We start from the raw sequence: 25,965 nt of genomic DNA, 5'->3' as shown, positions 1-25,965 counted from the left end.
ATTGAACTAACAATATCTTATTGTTCATTGTGAAACTGAGGCATTTTAGACTCAACAGCAGCTGCACAGTGCCCATATGGAAAGTATGATGCAGGACTAACCTTCATTGTAATTATAGTTGTCTCCAGTTGTGTTTTATGTTTGCCTCAAGGGATGCTTTGTGAAAAAAAAAAACCCAAACATGGCTGTTACAACTCTAAACAAACTAGGGATTAACTCTTGTAGTATAGCTTTATTACACTGATAAAGTTCATTTGACATTACATAGCAACATGTACCTTCAGGATTTTTTTACAGACAACAAACTCATACGTACACACACAGAACGGGCAGTGTTAAGCACAGACAAAGTGTTGGAGAATCACATAATCAAAGTGACAGCAGTCTTTGAGTATCGTGAGGTGGCTCCAGTTGGCTCAACATTCTTTACTGTTTCCACAATGATCAGAAGCTGAATGAGCATCCACACAGACCCACGCAGATCCCTACGCTCCCATCTCACTATTTACAAAATGGCAGTGGTTCGTCTTGAAAACAAAGGGCTGATTAGTGGTTTTGTTCAGTGTTTGCCTCATGATTCACTCACCACTGGTCTTCCCATTGGACCATATTTCAAGAAGAGGCTCATCATCAATACAAAAATATAGTACAGCAATTTTCTTGTCATAGCAAACATTCATACCTGTCCATCAATGGCCCAATCACATCAGCAGCCATTCAGATAAAAAAAACAACAACATAATCTGCTACACAAAGCAAAGATAACGGGGGCATTGACCACACATTGAGTGATTTGCAAGTTTTAGCCAATTTGTGTTGAATTATGTTTACTTTAAGTCACAGCAAAACCACTTTTTTAATCAAACTGGTGAGCTTGTGTGTTTTCTATATTTTTTAAGTAGTAAATAATTTCCATTCATTTCAATACAATATGAAAATCAGTCTCCTGAAAATTTCTTGAATTGTGTAATCCATCACATATACAGAAAATGTACCATGTAAATGTACTACTTCCTATCATTTTCTAATCATCACAAACATGAAATTCATATATAGGAGCACATTACTGGGCCTGATGAGGATTTTTTTAAATATAATTCATGAACAAATGTGGCCTTAATTCCACCAAATGTAAATCCTCGGGTGCTTCTGCACATAGACATTTGTCTCTTCTGTTTTCAGTGGTTGACAATGATCAACAGGCACATCTCGGCAGTGCAAAGTAGTATATTACATGTATTAAATGTAACAAAAACATATAATCTAACAGAAAAAAATGTGATTCATTATGGTGGATCACACAACTCAGGAAAATTTCAATTATGGTGAAATGAATTAAAGTTAATGATCACCTTCAAATTTGAAGTCTTTTCAAAACAAATCCCCATTAGTGTGTTATAAATGATTTGTAGTTAGGAAGCAAAAGTTGCCAAACACACCAATGTGGTCTTTAACGCATTTCTTCATCATGACTGCAAAGTCGACATAAAGATACAGTAATATACAGCTGTCACTGACTGTCACCTAGTAACACAATCCTGGTCTGAAACCAGATGAACAACGGGGCCCTTTAAAGCCAAAGTTTTACTCTGAGTGGAATCTTCATGGTACAACACAAGGTGGGTCAAAAGTTACTTATTCATACAAATATGAAAGCGTATGGGTTAAATGAATCAAATGTAAGCTCCCACATCACCAGGCCCAGCATGTTCTCAAGTCATACAAAACAGATGCAGATCTGACATATACACAGAAAGCAAACTGCACAGTTCATTAACTAAGCAACAAAAAAATTCTTTGGACATGGTTCTTCTTTGTTATCTTTCTTTCCAAGAAAACCTCAAAGTTTTCAACTGCGAGAATTGTCGTGTTTTCTGACACGATGAAAAGTTTTAAAAAAAAGAAAGAAAATAAAAGGCGCTTCTAACTCTTTTCACTCGGAAACATCTGGGGATTCCACAAATGTGAGTCATTTTTTCCAAGCACATCAAAAGCTAACATCAAACGCTAATTATTTTAAGATAATTATACAACTAAAGCATCCAGTGATCTGCACAGAGGCAGCAGCTTTTTTATACATCCCACTTTTACACCTACCTACTGCCATCAACCTCCAGCGTGCCTCAGTTTACTCACCTGAGGCACCAAAATCTATCATCGCAGGCTGCATTGTCTGTCAGGGTGACATCGAGTCTTGTTTATGGTTTGTGGAGGTGTGAATTTTTTACATGGCCATTTGTCACACTTTCACATTACAGACAGCATAAAAGTCAGAGTCACATCCGCTTTCTGAAGCACATGCCACCCAGAGAAGAGTGAAAATTTATCCTCTCCATGTGTGGGTGCAGAGAGATGTGCTTCTGTGACAGCAGTGCCGTCTGCTGGAAGTCTTGCAGGAGGCGTTCCTGGGTCTTGTAATTGGCTTGTAGAGGACGCAGGAAGTCTGACCTCATGCTCCTCAGAGTCAATGAAAGGTCAGAAAGGTTGGTGGAAGTCGATGAGGTCAGCCCTATAGTTCATGGAGGCCCCCATCGTTGGGCGATGCTCGAGAAGATCAAAGGTCCACAATCTATGTACACTGAGAGAGCAGTCCAAGCTGCTAAGTCCGACTGTGTTTTTTCCTCAGCATGCAGTGTCCAGTGTTTGGCAAGTACATACAGTAGATCTCAAACAGCTTCATCACCCTGCATTTTCTTCCTAGCTTTTTCTCTCTATCTGAGTCTTTCCCCTCTTGCCTTTCATCACCTTCTCCTTTTTCTTCCCTCAGGTGCAGCAGTCTCGCTCCACATGACAAAAGAGCGTGGAGGGGGACGGCAGGGACGTGGAGGCAGAGGGCTCGGAAGAGGAGGACGAGGAGGAGGAAGAGGCGGTGGAGGCGAGGAGGGAGGGGTAAGGGCTCATTTTGTCGATGTTGACGTAGGTGGTGTTGAGCAGGATGTAGTGCTCCCCACTGAAGCTGGAAAAGATGGCGGAGATGCGTGACACCAGGTCAGAGAATGAGGGCCGCCGCTCCGGCTTTGGATGCCAGCACTCGATCATCACTGTGTAGCTGAAGGAAGAGAGGAGAGCAATCAGAACATAAGCAGAGGCCTCAGTGCCTGGCTATAGCTGCTGTCTTTGTTATCTTTAATTTTTTAATGACCATGACGACAATGATTATTTAATGATGTTTAAATGATGATTCAAACTTCTCTGTGTATCAAAACTACATATTTAAAAAGGAGTTTCAATGAAAAATAATCCTTTCCTGCCTCAAAATGAGGTAGATGTAAGTCTGCACGGCTGCTTCCTCTACAATCTATAGCATTCATGCTTCTTTCTCCATGTAGCTCTCCTTTTTCACTGCAGCTGGAGCACACCGGCTCACCTGTGAGTCTGTTTAAACACCGTAAAACTACTCAATAGGCAGTTGTATTATTGGAGTAATTCAGCCATATATAGTTGAGCTGGAAACTAGTTCTGAAGAAGAATAATGATATGCTGACGGATTGGGTAATGAGGATTTTCACAGTATTTCAGAAAGCAGCAACTCGACAACACATTTACTCCAACCCTGGCTTCTCTGCATTGGCTCCTTCTTTTAGAATTGATTTTTAGATTTTACTGATCTAGACTTGGCCTCAAGCTACATAGCAGAAATCCTGATGCCTTAATAGGCAGCTCACAGCCTCAGGTAAGGCCCATCTGGCTGCTCCAAGGTCAATATGTAGATCTGAATGTGACCCTGCTTTTCGCCATCAGAGGCCCTCAGCTTTACAACAACCTATCTGAGGATATAAGGCTCACAAAATCAGTGACTTTGTTTAAATCATTTCCTAAATCTATGCTTTTACATTTGCTTCTATGTGATTGCGTCTATTTATTGCTTCTAAGCTTTCTATTTCTTATTCAGGTCTTATAGTTTTTACTATTTTATTTGAGTTTATTAATACTGACATACTGCATTTTGCATTTTTGTGTCTATTGTCTTCTTGTTTGTGGTTATGTTGCATTCTGGGTATCCTGCTTTGACTGACAAAGCATTTTGTAATCCCTTGCTTTTAAAAGTTCTATACTAATGAAGGTAAAAATATTATTGATCAAATCCTGGATGTCCGAATCTCTGTTTTTGGGACTATCATCAGTACACAGAAATTTCAAGGGGGAAATACTCTGTCATGGTGTTGACTGATGATTTTGCTCATGATCTCTATTCTAGCACAGAAGAAACACCATACGGACATGACACAAGGACCACTTCATTAGATTTTGGCAGTGATGCAGCTTATAGTCTGGATCCATGTATTTGTTCAACATTTCTGTATCATTGCGAGATAGCGCCACGGCGTCACCGTAAATGTAACAAGAAGTGAGCGCTACGTCAGCTGCCTGCTGACGATCACATGATTGCAATCCTACTACAAATCGACTGTTGCAGACTTATCAGGACTTATCCATTGGAAATGACACAAAGAACAACTGATTAAAGGTCCAAGGTCATTTTGTTTGTGGGTACATCTATATTTAAAGGTCACATTCTATGTTGCCGTGATTTCTGATCAACAAAAAACTAATAAACAAAAAGCTGCATTTCTACAAAAAATGCTGCATTTTTGAATGAATACTCTTGGTGGAGTATTGCACTCTCTGAGTGCTTTTCTTGTTCTTTCTTTTTTCAGCCTATTGTAGTAAGAAACAGCTTTGCATCTACTCTTCTCTGTCTATTTTTCTTTTTTCAACTTTATCCCAAGGGTTTAATTCTGAAAAGCTATTATCGGGATTACTATTAATTCCATCAACTAGTTAAGTCCATGACTTATCATTGGTATTCCTCCCTAACACACGTTATGTATAGGAAATGGAAAACGTCTTACAACAGCTGATTATATTGACATGTCTCCAAGATAAGTTTGACTTTCACAGCAGCTATCATAGTGGGCCTCATTTATATCATTTTGCAACACCATCATTCATCCTGTCAGACATGAGAATCTTTCATAACACCATTGTTATTATTCTTTCTGTGTCTTGGCAGAGCAACCCTATCATTGTTAGAAATGTAAGAAAAATGACCCCATTACTACATGTCCAAGGTGTCTGCCAATGTCTGCTGAGACCCAAAACACCCTGTGAACATTCAGGGGTGAAGAATTGCGGGAATGTTTGCAGACGTGCATCACCCCCTGACGTCTCTGTTTAATTTACAGCTTGGGAATTTTGGGCCTCTGCCTCCCTCTCACCTGAAGACTCCCACTCTCCTCTAATTTCCACACACAGGCAGAGTGCACTTCATGATGTTATCAGCACTGTGTGACATCACTGTTGGCATTTACTTCACAGTACCAGGGGGTCAGAGTTTAATGGATAAGGACAATTCAGATAGAGTAGTGTTAAGTGAGCTGATGTGCATCCTGACACTCATGTCACATTTTCATGTAAATAAATGTATGTTTTGCTTCTTTCCATCATTTATCACTTTCGCAAAGTAGGAATTTCTCTTGTCTTAGCTACATCAGGCAATGGCAGTACTGGAGCTACAGACTGTTATTGAGCTTCAGTTCAGAGCTGTTAGTAAGTTCACCTGGAAAGTCCGACAGTCTGGTTTTTACCGCAACAGCTCAGCAGATTTCCTCTGGCAAATTAGGATGTGAACAGATCCAAGGAAAACTAAACAAACTTGAGCATAAAAAGATAATCTCAGCACTGGCAGCGCTGCTCTGACTGACAGGTGATCTTTAGCAGCACTTAACTACCGCAGCAACAAGTGCTTGGCAACAAAAAGAGACAAATAGAGGAGAAACGTGATACTCACACTGAATTTTCATTTGAAAGTTGTGTTTTGTGGTAAAGCTAGAAAATTGACTTTTATTTGACCTGCAGATGTGATGAGATGTGACGCCTGACTGCAGAGGAGTTTAAATGTGTTCTTGCTGAGAATGATGGATGGCCTAAACTTGGAGAGGTTTTAATATATGGCTTCCATTGCTTATACAGCTCTTCTACTTTTTCCCCCTGATGATCTTTCGTGGTATCAGACTCTAACTCTCTCGTGATATATTGAAGTGCAGCTCTACAGTATATCACTCACACTAACTGAGCTGTGACGGTTTGCTAACTGAGGTGAAGGACAGGTATGTATACTGTATATACGTGAGACTGTATTTATGTGTGTGAACACTCACAGAGCATCAGGGCAGAACTCTGGCTGCAGCAGCCTCCTCCCCTGCAGGAGGAACACTGTGATGTCAAAGGAGTTCACATCAGAATATGGTGGGGCTCCACGGGTCATCAGTTCCCATAGCAACACGCCAAACGACCACTGTGGGAAAAACAATGCAATGAACTCGTCATTTAAATATTAACCTTGTACTAACAACTGAGAGCACATTTATTTTACATCGCATTTCTTGTTGTAATGTGAAAACTGCCAACAGAAGTGAGATAATATAACAAGCTTTCATTTTTATTGGACCACAGATGTGCCTGAGTTCTCACCACGTCTGACTTGGTGGTGAACTTGTGGGTCTGTAGACTTTCCAGAGCCATCCATTTCACAGGCAGCTTGACTCCGCTCTTGTTGTGGACGCTGTAATACTCTTTGTCATACACGTCTCTAGCCAGGCCAAAGTCTGCCACCTTCACTGTGTAGCTCTCATCCAGCCTGTCAGGGAAAAAGATTACTTTATATTGCTTTATTTTTTTTCAGTTTTCTACTTTTCTCCTCTGTTCTTTACATAGGTGGGTGGAAAATTCAGGGGAAAAAAACAACATGAAGTGCTTTTGTAAGGTGTTGGGTCACTATGTGGCTCCAGAACAATTTCAGTGCTCTTTGGCATTGATTCTCCAAGTCTGTGGAAGTCTACTTCATTGGTCAAAAATATATTCACTCATTTGTTGTTTTGATGATGGTGGTAAACACATCAGTCCAAACCTCTCATAGGTGTTTAACTACATTGAGATCTGGTGACTTTAAAGCCCATAACATATGATTAACAACCTTTTCATCAAAACATTTAGTGACTCTTCATTCCCGATGGATAGAAACAATGTCATCCTGGAAGACTCCCAACTGGATAGAAATGTTAATTAATACAATAAAGATGATCACTTAGACCAACTTTGTTTTTATTCACAGTGACTTGTGGCTCTTAGAGGACAAGTAGACCCAAACCATGCATCCAAATGGTTGTCACCTGTCTGCATATAAAACATGCGGTTGATGTTGAATGAATAAATGGGAGCTCACATGCAGTTCCTGGCAGCCAGGTCTCTGTGGACAAACTTCTTGCTGGCCAGATACTCCATCCCTCTGGCAACCTGCAGCCCAAAACCCATCAGGTCCTTCACTGTCGGGTTCTGGAAGAAGCAGTCACAATCACTCTTTAGCACATATTTCAATAGAACACATGTTTCAATATAACAATCTGGTTTCATTTCTGTGGTCTCTTACATGTCCCTCATCACGGATGAAGTTGCGTAGGTCGCCATGCTTCATGTAGGGCAGAACCATCAGAGGCGAGCCCTCTGGTGGAAGGCAGATACCCAGCAGAGAGAGAACGTTGGGATGGCTAAAGTCCTTCATGATGATCCCCTCCTTTAGGAACTGAGACACTTCTTCCAAGTCTGTGATACCTTTTCAAGAAAGGGATCAATAGTCAAGTCTAAATTTTTCCCTTTAATGTAGCTGAAAAAAACCTTTTTAAAAAAAAAAAAAAAACTTTTGTAGATCCAAAAAAAAAATTTTTTTCTTCAAATTTTACATTTTTCTGAATCAACAATTGTGACCTGTGAAAATGGAAGGAATGACAAGCGCTCATACAACACACTAGAGAAAGGAGCAGCCGTGTGTCCTGACATCAGTCGGAAGGTCATTCCTTCGATACCTTTGGGGAATAAGGATGATGATGAATGCCACCCTCTGTGAATAACCTAACCCAGACCTGACCCTTACCAAATTCCCATTTGCCAATTGCCTCCCTGCTTCTGGTGTCTCGCACTTTAGTCCCACTGACTGTGCTGTAATCTCATTAGAGATGGAAGCTCTTTAGGCAGACAATCAGCCTTCAACTGAGGTTAGACTCTAAAGATCAAAAGAGATGACATTTGATTTCAGAGCCTTGGCTTGAAAGTTGTGGAAGAGAATGACATTACTGCAGGGGGAGGATAGATTCTATACATAATGATTCTTGAGATTCAAAAGGTGTCATTGGTCATTTTCCCTCAGCTACTTGTCATAAAGCTAGATTAAGTTGAAAGCATCAACTCCAAGCCCAAAATGATGATCCTGTGCTCTGCAAGTTCACTAAAATGATTAAAAAAGGTTTAAATCCCTGTGGAATGGACTCCAGCAGTCCAAGCTCATCCCATCCTATGGTGGAGGGTGGCTCCCTGTGACTGCATGGGTCCTTCCTCCATATCGTTGCAGCATCAATCTCCTGGCTTCAACTGACAGGTTACATGATTAGCTGGGACCCTAATGCTGTCCTCACCATTGGACGCTCATTCATCACCATCGTCTCATCCCTGAAAAGGATTCAGGGCTCTGATGAGATGAGGTCCATAATGCTATTGGAGCGTAGTGATATCATACAATAAATATGCAGTTTAATATAAGCAGATGTAGGATTGAATAAGTATGGCTGAATGTGAATATGTTTGGACAAGAAGAGAGAGTGTAGAGGGTTTGTGCATGGTCAGTAGAGAAGAGGTGGGGACTTGAATAACCAATGCTGTGGTTTGGTCATGCATTCTCCTCACTTCCTACAAAGAAAGACGTTGCCACAGGAAGTCTAGACCAGTCACAATTATTACATAATGGCTGGATCACAATTATATGAGCTGGTCATGATCACTTTGCATAGTCACTAGAATCATTCTCACTCACCTATATAAAAACTGCAGGATCACACTAAAAGAAATGTCATGTTTTAATCACTAAACTGGGATACAAATTCTCTTGTAACACACTCATTGTCTTGACACACATTGTATATTTTTTCATTGTATACTTTGCCAGCAGTGAGTACAAGCATTCTGTCTTTTTTGAGAAGGCCATTCTCACACTTTCAAAATTTCACAACAAAATGCAATAAATTCTTTCTGATCTTTAATTTCATATCTCAAAATCCCTTCAGTCAGCCACTTCACCCCCAAACTTCTCCAATGAAACTGCTGAAGGTTGAAGGTGCTACTTCTGAGGGTTAGGGCTGAATGACTGAATAGAAAGAGCTTTGTACTTACGGTTCAGGGACTTGACGGCACAGTGCTGCTTCTGCCCGTCTGGCTCAAGCAGTGTTCCATGGAAAACACAGCCGAAGTGGCCTGCAGGTTACAACACGATGTACAGCATTAGTCACAATCAGTCAGAATCAGGGAGTTCAAAAGCTCATGTTCAAACCTGTAAAGGACCTCCAAATAACACCTCTTTACCCTGCACAAAAACACTTCTTTACCCAACACAAGTGACAGTAATACATGGAATACAACTCTTTCAGTCCCAGTGACAATGAGAATGAATGTGAAGGCAGCCACTCTATAGCCTGTGTGTTCAATAAACCAGTGATTTAATCACACACCTGGCTAGAGAACACTTACATTATTAGAAGTAGTGAAGCAGTACTTGCTCATGAGAACCCTTAAGGCCGGAGATGACATACAATGTGATGGTTCTGACTCTAACCTTGACTAAAAAAAAAAACATAACAAGAGATTGCAGATAAAACCTGCATAGCAGTACTCTGAGTTTTACTGGCAAATAGACTCCAACTGTGTGTCTGTGTGTGAACATACTGGGCCAATAAACTTAAACCTGATTCTGATCATATCTTCTACTACATGGCTTGTTGCTTGATATACTCATAGATCCAGTCAGTAAACCCAAGCACTCTCTAAATAGTACCCTTAAATGGACACAAGTGTATGGCCCTGTTTAAATTACCCACTTTGCTTGCACTAAAACACTGTGGACTATTTTTGGATTTTGTGCAATCAGTTTCCTTCATTTATATCTTGAAACTTCATTCTCTAAAAAACCCCTATGAATAAGGACACATATCCTGCCAGCTGGCTCTATGATCATAGCAGTTTCAGAAATCAGATTAAAACATTTCTGTCTGTCCACTGCTCACACATTAAAGGCAAAGTCTGGAGCAGAAAGTGATCTTATTTGTCCACAGAAAACAACCTTCTGGTTTGATTCTTCACACCTTAAACAGCGAATTCTCATTTTCTTAAGTTACCACCACCATCACACTAAATCTGCCTCCTCCAAGTAACCCAGTATGAAGCTTTATTCATTAATACCCCACGCAAGCTAACAACCAGTGCCAAACCCCTGAGTTATTGTGCCTTTTATTGAATTATATCTCCTCTTTAAGACATGGGGGCTTGCCCCAGACTGGGAAGGGTGAAGGAATTAAATGAGCGCGGCGTTCTCCTATCACGTCCCTGCAGATGGCTGAAGGTGTTGGATTACTCCTCCCAACAATGGAGCCTGGGAATACCAGCTGTGAACAAATCATCCTACGCCACTTTGAAAAACTCCAACCTCCAAATCCAGGCTCTTTTCTTTAGGGGGACAATTCAGCTGAGGGGGCAATTGGCTGTTTTCTGTGACATGGAGGGGGTTTGGGGTTCTCTCTCCTCTTGATATTGAATTCGATTTCTGGGTCTGAGCTGCCTACATACACACATATGATTAGGGATGGGAATTTCGACTAATTTCCGAACCGACTAAACTTGCAATTTAACCCTTTAAGCGCCAAAGGCGCAATATTGCGACAAGCAACATTGCTGAACATAACAAGCCATAGCTTCAAATATACTGCCTCATGTGCCTCATGTACTGTACACCAGGAGATGGGGGACATCTGGAACTTCAATCTGAGCATCAGTTGTGGGCGTGTTTTCATTCAAAGTTTTGGAGTTTACAGAGTTTGAAAACCGAGGAGACCAGACTCGCCGTCGGAGCGTATCAGAGCGCAAGACGGCACATTTTAGAGTGAGAAAACTCACCATACCGAGAGGTCTGGTCAACGCTGACAAAGTACTTTGTGAAGTAATGGCTTACTCATATTCTGAAGAGGAATATTCACCCTCTGATGAAGATGTTCAGTCGTCCACTGAGACAGAAAGTGCCGCTGCGTCTGTGCGTAACGGCAGCGGGTCGGTGCGCCATGACAGTTCACAAGCAGCCGATGCTTTGCTTCACGGGTCCGGAGTGGCAAGAGGGGACGTGGTGGGTGTAGCTGGAGTGGTCAAAACACCGCTAATGATGAGGGGGATAGCGGGGGTTGAAAAAAAAACCGCGGAAATAGCAGCAGACGTGGGAGAAAATGCACTGATAATAATGATGGAGGCTGAAGTGGCGTTCACGGCCCCGTCGTAAATGACGATGATGATGGCTGGATTTGCTTGACAGATGAGGAAGACTTTCACAAGTGGATCACACATTTTGATAAGTCTGTTGGGTATCGTTGAGAGAGCGATCAAAGGAACCATAACTGATTTAATGAGCCATTCGCAGTTTCACTGTACCGGCCGTGTGTACTTAGACTTGCATGGCTTAATCTTTGAGACAAGCATTTGCTACCGGCAGGATCAACCAGGTAGCCCAGACGGGACGAGCGTAGAGCTGCATGGTAGCGCCCGGTCGGGACCGGGGGAAGTGAAGCGTGGCTGTGCCGGGGGGGGGGGGGGGGGGGGGGGGGTGAACGGACAGGTGGTGTAGGTTTGGAGAAATGAACGTGTCATCCAGAGGTCGACCGCCTCCTGCTACGTGTGCGTGTGAGGGGAGGGGAGGAGGATAGGAGCAATTCTCTCCCTGGCTGCTCAGCCTGTTTACAAAGAAGCCGATGCAGAGGCGCGAAGAACAAGGTGCATGATGCTTAATGCAGCGTTTAACCGACTAGTAAAATACTAAACGTTTAATAAATGAGTAGGCGGTTAAACGATTAAACGACTAGTCGCGCACATCCCTACATATGATGTAAGGTGAAACTGTGTCTGCATGTTGAGCTTCTAGCTTTAATAAAGCAGACAATTAAACTCTTCGTGGGCAATATTAGCTGTTGTATAGCTTTACAGAAATGTTAAATTTTAATCTAAGTTCTAATAACAATGCGTCACTCACTATAAAAACTTGGAAATGCAAAAACTGACTAAACTGTCATTAGATATTGAAAAGATATTGGGCGTGTGACTGACCTCTGCCGATGACCTGGTTGAGGTGGAGCAGCAGCTGCTCCCTGGCGATCACCACATGCTGCACCTCAGTCAGCAGGTCTGGGTGGAGACAGGACGGGTCGATGTGGACCGGGGCCATCAGCAGGGGTGACATCAGCTCACCTTCCATCATCAGACTCATCCCACCTCCCAGTGCCCCCAGTCTGGGAGACAGCAGCTCTCCGTTGCCGCCGTAGATGGGAGGAGCGCCCCGGCATGTCTCGGGCCTGTCAGTGCCCTGATCTGCAGAAGAGATGAAGGCAGTCAGAGGTCAGTGACTGTATCAGTGGGGCCTCCAAAGGTCAAGGTGTGTTACATGATCAGAGAGGGACAACTACAAAGCCAGAAAGCAACTTGACACTGTTACGGAGGCAGGCAGAGCTGGAAAAACAAAATTTGTGATTACTTTGCCGATGCCTTTAGTGGAAGGAAAATAAGTGCAAAGAAACTGAATGCAAAATGATTTATCAAAAATGCCAGCATAGAAACAGCCAAAGTGGACAAAGATGGAAAGCTCAAATATGGACTTTCAGCTACTGATCATACAACCAAGCGCTCCCTTAGGGCAAGCATTAGTTCGTTAGTAAGTCTACCTTCTCAGATTTTAAGTCTTTCAAGTCCCCTTTCTGGAGCAGGAAAATTGCTTTGCCCATCAAACTCAGGATCATAATACAAGGAGCCTGCCTCAAACCCTCAGGTTCCAAGCTGAGGGAACCAAAACCACACACGATTCTACAGGTCACATCAAAGTTATTGAAGCCTTGACTGATGGTCAGCTTACGTGATGAGGGGCTCCGACAAAATCATCCATGATTTGTGTCAGCCTTGTGTGAAACAGATCAAAATTATGTGAAATGACACAAAAAGATGAAAAATCACTGTTACAAAAAAGCCAAACACCTGTTACTTTACCTTAATATTACTTTGTATCTTGCTAGTAATCTTCTATTATTGAACATATATCAATGTCAACTCATAATATTGGTATATTTGTAATAATTATTCAAGTCATTGTGAAAATGCATTTGTAACTGCTGTAAAAGCTAAAATCTTATTGATGGTTGTCACTTGTGTTGACAAATCAAGTCAGAAATTTCATTTATTTCTAGGTAGTTTTTCAGCCTACTTTACTGAATTGTTTCGGTTTCATGACCAACATATTCTGCTCACGTGAACTTTGTTTCCCAGCAGCAGCAGGACTGTTTGGATGAATCTGCCATAAATCCTTAAAAATCCCAAGATTATTGGATTATTTTGAAACATGCTGACTTACCAGGCAACATGCCAAGTTATGAGGATGTTCATTTTATATAGGAAGTGAGACAGAATGTTCATTCATTGTTTTTAAATGGTTAATTCACTGCTGGACAGAGTTATGAAGAGGTGCAACACTGGGGTTCTAAGTGCATCCACTGGGTGAGTGGATGATTTGAATAAGTCATTTCGAAACACAAAATTTGAAAAATCTTTTTCATAAGCACACATTTTATCAAGGCTGCAGGTGTTAGTTAAGAACATGTACAGTAAGGCATGCACCGCCAGCACAGCGTTCAGCCCCACAGGGAGGGAAACAGGTAGATGGGAGGGAGTGGAGTAGGAGGATGACAGGTAGGGGTGAGGAGGGGCTTATCTGGTTGACGTACCCTCCAGCAGGGTTGTTCTATAGTCGACTGACTCGTGGGAGACCATTTCGTTTGTGGGGCTGACGCTCCTCGCATTAGCCAGCCTGTCCAGATGCTGGATGTGACCCCGGCCATCATACCACACCTCAGACAGATCTAGAGAAAAGGTGGAATAGGGTAAGAGAAGGACAGAGAGGGGAGGGAGGGATGAATGGGGAGGGATTGGGACAAAAGAAAAGAAATGGAAAAATTGAGAGGAAGGAAAGGAGAGCCAGGAGGAGAGAAAACAAGTGAAGGGAGAGAGAAGTGATAGATGGAAGGAGCAAGAGAGGAAGAGACAGGAGAGAGGGAGAGATGAATTACTGAGAGAGGCAAAGCGTTTCCACCAGTGCGCCCCACATATACACTTACTGTAAATCCACCTGGCAAATCCCAGCAGACACACATGCACACAGGTTAGAAAAGAAATACTGAACTTCATTTGCAAGTATGCAAAAATAAAAACACACATATACACATGTGACAGCTCGCACACCAACATTCACACATTCACTCCATTTGCAAATTGTCCTGCCAAAACGTTTCATTAACTACCTGGACTTGAGCTGACTGGAGAGTGTGGTTAGCATAATGTTTCAGAGCAGCTAACATTACAAAGGACTGCGAAATCAATGCCAGTCGGCCACTGTCTAAGATTAAAGCTGAGTTCAGGATATCTCTGAATGTATGGCAGCAGCAGCAGGAGTGATCTGACCTTTGACCCTTTGACAAACTGACATCTCTGCTCTTACCATCAATGTGTTTGTTCCTCCTCCACATCAGCAGCGTTCCCAGCAGCAGCAACAGTAGGCTGACGCACACGCAGCCCACGATGAGGCCCGTGTAGTCCTGCTCCTGTGCCAGCGTCACTTTGCCCAGATGCCTGATGGAGTCTGCCTGGCGCCACTGGATAAGGCCAAAGGAAATGTTAAAAACCGTAATAAATACTATTCATCCACAGGAAACTTTCATACACATTTTTTAGGCACATTCTTCGAGCACTTTCCTTTCAATGTCTAAATTAAACTGGACATTTGCTGCAAGAGTGACATCAGCAGGTCATGACTTGCAAGCAAGCGTTGGCAGTCTGATGAAATGCTACAAGAGCGAGCAGCAGTGTTACCGCTCTGAGAGCAATCGAATGCATGACAGCTGAAATTAGACCACCTTATTGTAAAGAAAGGGTTGAATATGCACATGCTTTATCTGAATACAGTCTGTCTGGCCATGTCAAATAACATGACCCAAGTTGTCGGCCTGAAATAGGTTTGCAGCCTTAGCTCCATGGCCGAATGGAGCCTGATTCACAGCCATGTCATAGTCAGAAAGCATTAAGACAGTGGTGTGTTTTTAGTTGTGCTGGCTCTGCACTTCACTCTGCTTTAATGTTTAACAAAACATGACCATGATGTTAAAGGTATAGTCCACTTTCTTGGAAGTGTAGTAGTATGAAGTACCTTTGCATAGTGAGTGTATTACCAACAGTAGATAGCAGTCAGGTGAGGTAGCTTAGCAATGAGCTGTTGTGGATGGGGTCAGCAGCAAAATGCATTATGGAAAACTAAAAAAAGTATAATCAGTTTAAGTTACTCCAATGTTCCTCCAAAGCTCATTTTCAACTTGTTCAAATACTAACAGAGTAGGACTTAGTCCTAGGATCACAATGGACCGAAACAGTAATGTAGAACTGAAATTCCAAAGGACTTAAAAATTCTTTCATTTGGTACTTTTTTAAACAGGGAAATGTCTGAGATTTCAAGAAAGCAGACTACAATAAAAACAAAAGTACCGAAGAAAGAAAAAAACGCATAAAAGTGAATGACAGTAACTCACTTTAAAAGATCTGACTCCAAATGTTAAATATGACCACTTCATTCAAGTTTTCCTACCAATTGTAAAATTGTACTTCTTGTAGAGCATTGTTATATCACTCACAGACATCACCTTACTGTAGAGTACGTAGGAAGACGGTTGAGAAATGACGGCCACCATGGTACACATGACACGCACAGTATGTCATTCATGGCATCTGTGACGTACATACAAGCATGTAAAAGCTATGAAGCTGGCATTCAGACATATGGTATGCAATAACCGCACGCGCACACACACACACACACACACACACACACACACACACACACACACACACACACACACACACACACACACACACACACACACACACACACACACACACACAGAGTCTGTTGCCACAGTCTAGAGGCAGATTACATCAGTGATATTGCTTCTGCCATTATTAGGTTTAGTGGAAATGAGGTTTCTACTGCTGCCTGCTGCTACAGATGGGATGATGTCTGCGTGTGCATGTGTGTGTGTGTGTGTGTGTGTGTGTGTGTGTATGTGCAAATGAGACTGTCTGGGCATGTCTGGAGGTAGGGGACATATGAGTGTGTGTGTGTAGGCTTGTGTAGCAAAGGGATATTGGCTGACCCTCCCCTGAGATAAAGGCTTTCCTCTGAAGGCCAGTTCACAAGTCAACAGTGACGAGCCTGATAGTGTTTGGTCTGCAGGCAACCACTGGATACTATCTCTAAGAGTGACATGAGGACGTCTGAAGCTCAGCATCTAATATTAGTTTGCATCATAAATGTTTGCGAGTTTCACGATGGTCTTATCATCTTTTATAAAGTTTGGAGGGATGTTTACTGCAAACAACAAGGCTAAATTTAACTCCTAGAAGAGAGTTTAATTTTAGGGTATGGGTTTGAAAGAAATCTGCGTTTACAAACGTATTCAGATTCTTTCTTATGACAGATCATGTTTGGTTTAATCATTTTTAAGACGTGTCTCGAATGGAGTCCACCTGTGGCAAGTTGAATGAATTGGACATAGTTTAGAAAGGTCCCACAATTCACACTGCATGTCAAGACAAAATAAAACCATAAAGTCCAAGGAAGATATCGACAATAAACAGATTTTGGTAAGGGTCCAAACTTGAATGTAAAACCAATTCTAAAGGTTCAAGTGTCCCCAAGGTTCCCAAAGGTTCAAGGTCACTGAGGAGTACAGTAACCTTAATAACTGTTAAATAAAAGAAGTCTGAACCACCAGGACTCTTTATAGAGTCAAACTGAGTAATCAAGCAAGTATGGTCTTTGTCAGGGAGTCCAAGAACCCGATAGTCACTATAACAGACATTCAGAAGTGCTCTAGTGCAACTAGAGAGCAGTATTTCTGAGTAAAAGAGCTATAATTTGTCAAAGTGCATTTAAAGGACTCTGTGAGTGCGAGGAAGATGATTCTCTGTTGTGAGCAGACAAAAATGGGACTCTTTCAGCAGAGCTCCAAGTACTTTGAAGCACCAGGAGCTGCTCATCACCTGCTACTACCATCTGTATAGCAAAGCATGGTGGTGGCAGCATCATGCTATGAAGGTGCTTCTCAGTAGCAGCTTCTGGGACGCTGGTCAGAACTGAGCAAAGGATAAATGCAGCCAAATACAGAAAGGTCCTTGAAAAAACTTACTTGTGGCAATGAGAGTATTCAGTTTTTGATTTTCTTTTAGAAATTTTCAAAATTCTCTAATGGTAGATTGATTAGAAAAATGTAATTTTTATCCTATTAAAATCAAATCACAACGAACAAGAATTCAACAAAATAATAGGACAGTATGGTAAGATCAGGATATTGAGAACACTGATCTTGTTAATGGCCAGCAGCCCCACTTTGGCCTACTTAGAAATTTGCCTTCTAACCGGTTCTATTTAATATAACTCCCAAACATAAACTGCCGGAATTCTGTGAACATTTTTGGTCACAAATAGACCAAACAATAAAATGGACAGAATAACAAAGAGACAAAAAGGTAGTACTCTGTTCTTTTCAAAACTAAAACTGTGATATTTTGTTTTATCATTTATATGTATTTAGTGAATAAATTCAAAGTATCTGAGTTGGAGCTCACTGTCAGAATTTAAAATTATGCTTTTGATGCATATTTTCAATTTCGCATAAAAATCTTAAAATATCGCAAGAAAGTTTTTGTGCTTGGAGAGACAGAAAAACTGGTGAATAAATTAAAGGTAAATGGAACTAAGTGAAATGGAAATGGGTTTAGCGAATAAATGATGGCATACCGAAATTACATAACTGAAATGTCTTTCAAGTTTTTGCTGTTACCAAAACTTTTCATTGTATCAGGTCTGACTGTTGCTCTTTTAACAAGATAGGCACTCAGAGAGCGCAGTACTCTGCCAAGGCTGCTCAGTCACTGTATCATTTCCAGTGGATAAAAACTTTAATAAAAAATGACCTTGTGCTGAGCACAGGCGTGTGCAATGCGTGTGTCCGTTATGTACGGATATCGGGATATCGAATCACGTGACTAAAATATGTCACGGGCAACGGGAATTGATGGGACTCGGAAACACCCCTACAATTTTATCAGTTGTTCCTTGTATCATTTCTGATGGATAAGTTGCAGTGGGATCGCAATCATGTGAGTGTCAGCAGGCAGCTGGTAGCATTCAGTTGTTGTCATAGTTACAGTGACGCCGTGCTGGCCGCTATCTTGCAATGGGAAATCCTTAACAAATTGGTGGATCCACGCCATCAGCCGCATCACTGCCAGAATGTAATCACTTGGCCCTTGTGTCTTTTCTGACCTCCCCTGGAAATTTCATCTAAATCCGTTAGTCCGGTTTTGAGTAATGTTGCGAACAGATGGATTCACATTCACTGACCGGTGAATTAGGACTATCCATCCATCCTCTATACACCGCTTTATCCTCACTAGGGTCGCGGGGGGTGTTGGAGCCTATCCTAGCTGACTCGGGCGAAGGCAGGGGACCACCTGGACAGGTCGCCAGTCTGTCTCAGGGCCACATATACAGACAAACAATCACACTCACATTCACACCTACGGGCAATTTAGAATAATCAATTAACTTCAGCATATTTTTGGACTGTGGGAGGAAGGCGGAGTACCCGGAGAGAACCCACGCATGCACAGGGAGAACATGCAAACTCCATGCAGAAAGATCCCAGGCCCACTGAATTAGGACTACCTATCGCTTATCTCAATCAGCCATCTCTTAATATTCTTGTAACAGCAGTATGCATAAAGTCATATTGATTTTGAAAACTGGGTTCAAATTTACAACACATTCGGATGAAATCTCAAAAATGATGTCGCTCTGTACTGAAGCACATCTGTACATCTCTGCAGCCAGGCGACAGGAGTTCAGTAGATTTTCAACAAATGTGAAGTTACTCTTCAATCATTAAATACCTCAGTTTTTAATTGAATTTCTGCCATTTTCCCAACAGAATGAGTGTGAGTCACAGGTGTCTGCCTTCAAAAAGCTGTCTTTTATTCTGTTATCACTTAGAAGAGACACTGTGTGTGTGAAAGTGTGTTTATATGTGTGTGGCTTGGGGGGCCCTCATACTGTATAACCCCCTTCTCACAATTTAGAAGTTGCTTGACTTAAATTCAAGTGACAAGACAGCTGGTTGCTGAGCCCATTCACTCAACACGGTGTGTAATAAATTCTGCCTGAGCTGGTTTCTATAAAGGGCTGCATTAGGACAGGACAGTTATTGAAGTTTTCTGTGAATGATCTGGAACGCCGAAGGAATGTGGTGTTTTCCATGAATTTCCCACCACACATAATGAAGAGCTCAATATGGCCAATGGCAGAATGCTCCTGTTGCTGCCTCCTGAAGGACAATACAGGAAAGTTTGCCCGCGGTTTCAGTTCTTGTATTTGTCAATCTTTAACCTAATCATCAAAAAACGTAAGATAAAATGGATTCAGCTTGAAGTATATGTTTTGAATTTGTAATAAAGTCCAGTCCAATGAAATACACTGAAACAATCATGACTTCTGAGAAAGTTACCGCACATACTTTGTCCATCTTTCATCAGTGTGTGCTATGTTATTGCTATTTGGTGAACAGACCTCTTCCTCCTTCAGAAGCAGGTGCTGTGATATGATATGATACCTTTTATTGCTGAAATTCCTTCTCTGAGCCTGATAATACAAACAGAGGGGAATTTTCATATAAGTGCATTCTAAGTGGCTTTAAGGATTTCTGCTGTCTCACATCCACTTGCAGATGCAGCAGATGTTTGATACATAATATCTGTTCCATGATCATTCTTGGCTCACATTCTTGGGTTACCGTAGGTAAATGGTAACTGTATTACCATCCCTGCAAAAATCATCTCAGCATGTCATTTGTTCTCCTGTCGAGCATTCCTGGTAATTCTACCAATACTCCACACAAAAATTTTCGAGAAATTATTTGAGACAGAGTGAGGCAGATCTGGAAATTAACACTGTGCCAAATGATTCTTTTCACTCATTTCAGGAGGCTTCAAAAGGAACATATTTAAAGATACATTACATCAAGCTTTTTAACCTTCTGAACCCCAAGTAATATTTTTGCTCCTGTGCATTTTTCACTGAAATATAAAGTCCTGCCCCTCTACGGAAACAGCACAACCACAGCTACAAGGAGAGAGAACTGAAAAATGTCTTCTGTGCAGTATGACAAAGCTAAGATGCCATAAATCATACAAAGAAAACAACGAACATTAAATTTCTTTGATTATTTATTTTACAAAACTTGGGAAAAGGCCAGAATCAATGTGCATCTCCAGGCAAAATAAAGGACATTCTGATAGATAGTCTTTGATTATTTAGGCATTATTTTATAGTATTTGATTAGACTTATTTTACATTCTTTTCAGCTTCAAGTGTTTTCATGCTACTCAAGTCATCAGTTCTAGAATGATACATTTCACCATGCTGAATGTATCCTCCAACAATTTGCTGACAATTTTCCCGGGATCTTTCTGCATGGAGTTTGCATGTTCTCCCTGTGCATGTGTAGGTTTTCGCTGGGTACTCTGGCTTCCTCCCACAGGCTAAAAACATGCCCAGGTTACTTGGTAACTTGAAATTGTCTGTAGGTGTGAATGTGAGTGTGATTGTTTGTCTCTGTGATAGACTGGTGTCCTGTCCAGGGTGTCCCCTGCCTTCACCCTAAGTCAGCTGGGATTGACTCCAGCCCTCCACGACCCTAATGTGGATTAAGTAGTGTGCTGAGAAAGGATGGTTGGACGTAGGTACTTTATTTTTCACGGACATTTATTCTAAAAGCCTAATTAACAAGTCTTTACATTACTTTTTACTCATGGAAAAGAAAACGGTTTTCATCTGGTTGTGCTCCACACCTCACAAGCATAATGAGCTAATTGGCTAACATAAAAATGAAAACACTGGTATCAGTAAACCGTTAAGGACACTCTGCCACACATACACATCCTGCACTGCTATCCAAACACCATGTCCAACACACACCAAAGCCTCTTTCTGCTGTCAACATGCAGGCAGAGGCTGGAACAAGACTCCTATTGAAGTGGAGAGAGCAGGTTGTGTGGGTGTCTGTCGTTGAGGTGTGGATGTGTGTTTGTGGTGAACTGAGTGTTTCTATAAACAAAAGTCTGTCTTAATTAAAATGTCTTTGTTGACTGACTGTTGCACACGTGATGGGGAGGAGGTGTGTAGGTGTGAGTGTGTACACAGCGTATGCAGGTGTAGGCAATAGGCTTCACAATGTATGAAGGCCAAAAAATTGCTTTAAAAAGACAAAAAAAAAAAACCATTGCATCCATCTTGGTGTCTCACCTCCACCTGCAGCTCCTTGGCGGTGGCGGCCTGCAGCTCAGTGGGAACAGTGCACTCCAGAGTGTTCCCTACCAAAGTCAGACTCTCACAGCTGTGGTTGGAAACTGTCAGGACTTGACATTTCATCGCCTCCCTGTCCATACGATCACCCTGCAGGCAGAGACAAGAGAGAGGGTGAGATGGGTAGAATGAGAAGGGAACAAGAAGGAAGCAGGAAAAGGCAAATAAAGGGAAGAAAACTCAGAGACAGAAGAGGAGAAAGAGAAACCTGCTATGCAAAAGGGTTCGTGCTAACTTGAAGACTGATTACTAAAGTCAAAGGATGTTGCTCCGTAAAGAGACAAAATGTTTCCTTTCAAAGGTCTGAGAGGTCAAGAGACACGTGCAAATTCAGCATTAATCACCAACAGCAGCCATGCTTTCACATAATTGTGGAATAGTGAATTTGGAGTGAACTACAATGTTTCCCCCCAAAAAACAGAGAAAGGGCAAATTATGCTTGCTTCCATTATCTGCTCTGGAGTGAATGAACTAAGTTACAATGTTCATCCATCAGAAAGTGGTGGTATAGACGACATGATGCACGACAATATGCAATGAGTAGAAGAAGCTGGAATCAGAACCAGTTTTGCGTCTTTGTCCATCTATGAGAGCAAAACAGAGGTAAGTCTTTGTTACGGCCGCAGCCGTATTCTGGCTCCTCCCCTGTGCTTTGTGTGTGCGCTCCTCCTCTGTGCTTTGTGTATATGTGTGCGTGAGTGCTCGTGTGTGCGTGTGGTGTGTGCCTGTCACTCCTCTCAGGCTGCTGCCAATCCGTGTCACCTGCCGACTAATTGGAATTAGCTGCTGGGCCCTCGTCAGCCAATCCGGTGCAGCCACGGCCCAGCATAAGAAGCCACTGGACCTGAGAGATGACGGCTTGTCACTGTACTCCAGTCTTGCCCATGTGCCTCATCGTAGAAACTTTGTTAGACAACCGTTCGTTCTGTGATTGTGGAGGCACTAGTCTTTTCCGTTCTCGTTTGTTACACACGCTGTGTTTGCGCTTAGGTTATTTGGGTACGTTTTGGATCTTTTGTGTTAAATTTATAGCTCTAGTTTAGAGTCTCTTTTTGTTCCTGTTTATGATTATTTTCACGTCGCACTAGTGTCCTCCGTTTTCCTTTTATTTTGTACCTCTTTTTTATTTCTTTATAATAAATATCTTTAAAGCCATAAACAACTGGCTCTTATGTTACTTCCCTCACCCACTACACGAGCCAGGGTTGTAACAGTCTTCAGGAATGTTTTTTATTTAGCCAAACTGTTGACTGTTTCATGTCAGCTGGTGTTGTCTATGTTTTATGCTGTTCACAGGCAATGACAAAGAAAGCAACGAAACAGCTGATCAGTCACGTGACTTAAATGTTTGTCAGAATTTATTCAGAAAAGTTTCCATTTCCCATGAAGTGCATTAACTCATTAAATTCTATATAATTTTTAAAAACTTTTGCATATCTAAGATTATACTTCTTTGAGCCATTAAAATCTGTTGTCAAGTTTAAGACAAAGTTCATCAGCTGGCTAGGAGGAGCCCCAAGTACACTTAATTGTGGCTCTGAACTACAGCATAAAAGTGATTACAGACCACAAGAATGTACTCATTGCAATTTATAGAATTTCGACTACAACACTGAAGTCTTTAATATCCACATTCTCCAGAGCTTCCTTGTGCAGCTTTAAAACTATTTGTATAGACAGGAGTCAGATTTTAGAAGCAAATTCATGGCTTGTTTAAGACATACTGGAGCGTGATAGCAGAAGGCTTTGAATCTAAAGAAAAGAGGGCAGAAATGGTGGTACATCACTGAAGTAACGGAGGTACATGTTTCTTCTTGGCAGAGGTCATGATGATTCACAGCGATTGTAAGCAGTGGATATAAATTGAACTTTTTATTGCAGCTGATATGAGTAAGCAAGACTTATTGTAGTTGGTTGACCCCTAATGGGATGACAACAAACACCCCCTCTGAGACCTGACTGGAAACACACTCAGCTGCTGTCCATGTGAGTGTTTGTGCAACTGAGTGAGTGACTTTGTGCTGTTTGATGGGAAGCTGGGAGAAAACAGCAGAGCTTAATTTGCTCTTCTGTCTCCACTTATTTCCTACTTGCTCTCATCCCCTTGCTTTCTCTTCCTGTTCATTTTTGTTTCTCCGATTCCACCGCTCTCACACACTGACACACACATAAACACACTTGTTTGACTTCAGCAGAAGGCAATAAAGAGAATGATCACATTCCTTGCGTGACAGCTTGGGATTTTCCAATTTGCCACAGAGTGGAGGCTCGCACCTGTTCCTGCACTCTGACACACACACACTCACACTTTCTCTCTCATACCAGACACACACAGCACTTTGGTAGTCTACAAACACAGCAAGACAATTGACTAATTTGCCCACTTGCTTGCAATTAGTCTGCACACAAAGACAACAGACGTTCATCCAATACCGTTATTATCTTGTGTGCGTCCTGCTGTAGGCGTGACAGTGCCATACACAGTGTAGAGAGGAGTTAAAGTTATTAAAAAACCGTCACAGTAATACCAGTCTTTCCAAAATTAACTGTCACAATGATAATTGGAAGTGAGTTTCTTCTCAGTCTTCCGTACAGCGATCGGCAGCGATAAGAGCCTGGCTCTGAGCCAAAGCCAACAGCCTGGTTCTTTCATGTGCTGCCATACTAATGCAGAGCAATCAGTCAGAGGTAAATATTCCTTTATTTAGCTGCTATTTGCAGCCATTTTGGGGCTAGGGTTGTCAGATGGTGCTAAATGAGCCCAGCATTTGCCCCTTACTGGAGGCCACTGCAAAGCAGGGTTATCAGATGGCGTTAAATGTGGCCTGTTTCGGTGTGATGGCTGGTATCATCTCCCCCTGGGCAAAAACGGGGGGCATGTCTGGGCTGAAGGCGGGAATGGGGGATAGATGTTAGGTTGGTGGTGGATTTAGCATTGGGCCAAGGTCACGCCTGGGAAAAGAGTGAAAGAAGAAGAACGAAAAAAAAGCCAGGATCCCCTGTGAGAGGTTCTGCACAGCTGCCACAACCCATCGAGCTGCAGTCAAAAAGAAAAAGAAAAAAGAAAAGAGAGAGAGAAACTAGGAAAAATATGTATTTCATTGTGTTCCTAAAATGGGCTCTGGGGACTGTGGTGACTTGTTTGAAAAGTAGCATTAATATGTCAAGAGCTTTGACCTCAGCAACAAGAACAATACAAGTCAGCAGAGAGCATACATAGAGGTATAGAGGTGGGGGAGGGATGGAGGGTGTAAACGATGGGAAACAGACTCCACGTCCTGTTTTTCTTTCTGTATTGTTTCCTTCCCAACTTGACCTGGACCTCGGGTGACTGTATGTGTGAATATGTGTGAGCACTAGGAGGTAAAGTGCAGCGACCATTGGGCTTAAACTTTAAAGTGACTCCAGGCTGAGCATTCATCTCATTCAGTAATGTTAGAAAGTCCAACAAAGTAGAGTTCAGCACTAATAGCACTAAGCAGACTTGTAGCACTGGTGCTAGTACTTCTTCTATTTCGGTTTCAGCTTTTATGTTTCTGCACTTAGCTTGCTCTGCACTTCTTGAGTGTTTGAAATTTGCTACAGCACATTAAAAGAGATTTTTTGCTTAACCACAGACTGAATGATTTTCTGCAGTTACCCTGAGTTTTTGCACCTGTTTCTTTTAGAGTCTGTCTTGTTGCACGGCTATCAGACAAGAGCTGGAGTCTTTACTAAAGGTTACTGTTGTGCAGCTAACCTCTATTGTTTTGTGTTTTGCAACTATGTGCTAATCATTTGTTAATTTTTAAACATTAAACTGTTAAAGTCATTGGAGGTAAAACTAGAAGATGGTTTACTGTGTAAGGATCCTCACTTTGAGCTCCACTATGCTCTTGTTGTCCTTGGAGGTCAACTTAGGGTCCTGGAAAAGGGGATCCTCCACGTAGATCAGGTCCCATTGCTCTGTGGAGTAGCCGTCCAGGACAAACGCCACCTTGGTGACCACTGGTGGCTGTAGGGCCAGTTTGGCGAGAGAGGGCGTGGTGCACTGGATGGAGGTTCGATTTTCACCATACACACAGCTCTGGACAGAGAAAAATGGATAAGTTAAAAAATTGTACACCCAGACACACACAAAAAAACTGAACTGCTTTCAAGTACTCAAGCAAACATGCCAACATGCTTCATGTGAGCTAGTGTAAACAACAAACCCCTTGTTTGTCGTTTACTGTAACTCAAATCTGTGGTAGACTCAAGAACAGTTTCCTCAATAAACTACAGGGTGCTTAGAATTCTTACAGGGAAACAGTTCAGCCAGGTGTTCTGATGTATAAGTCTAACAGCAATGTGCAGGTGGTCAGAGCCACATGAACACAACAAAAGAAAGCACCACCACATCT

General features: G+C 42.0%; 1 protein-coding gene across 1 annotated transcript in view; it reads right to left on the bottom strand.

Annotated features, from left to right (window-relative positions):
* Window positions 1–212: 212 nt before the first annotated feature.
* Window positions 213–25,965, bottom strand: part of met (MET proto-oncogene, receptor tyrosine kinase) — an 81,069-nt gene continuing 55,316 nt past the window's right edge. Inside the window, 11 exon segments of the mRNA XM_051952650.1 lie at window positions 213–3,049; window positions 6,162–6,298; window positions 6,475–6,640; window positions 7,226–7,335; window positions 7,430–7,611; window positions 9,220–9,300; window positions 12,184–12,444; window positions 13,845–13,979; window positions 14,615–14,768; window positions 21,524–21,673; window positions 25,440–25,649. Coding sequence (XP_051808610.1) covers window positions 2,764–3,049; window positions 6,162–6,298; window positions 6,475–6,640; window positions 7,226–7,335; window positions 7,430–7,611; window positions 9,220–9,300; window positions 12,184–12,444; window positions 13,845–13,979; window positions 14,615–14,768; window positions 21,524–21,673; window positions 25,440–25,649 — 1,872 coding nt within the window. The 3' untranslated portion in view covers window positions 213–2,763.

This window comes from Acanthochromis polyacanthus, chromosome 8 (assembly GCF_021347895.1).
Source record: "Acanthochromis polyacanthus isolate Apoly-LR-REF ecotype Palm Island chromosome 8, KAUST_Apoly_ChrSc, whole genome shotgun sequence".
Taxonomy (NCBI): Eukaryota; Metazoa; Chordata; class Actinopteri; family Pomacentridae; genus Acanthochromis; species Acanthochromis polyacanthus.
Note: the sequence above shows the minus strand (reverse complement) of the source record. Positions and strands in the feature narration are given on the sequence as shown.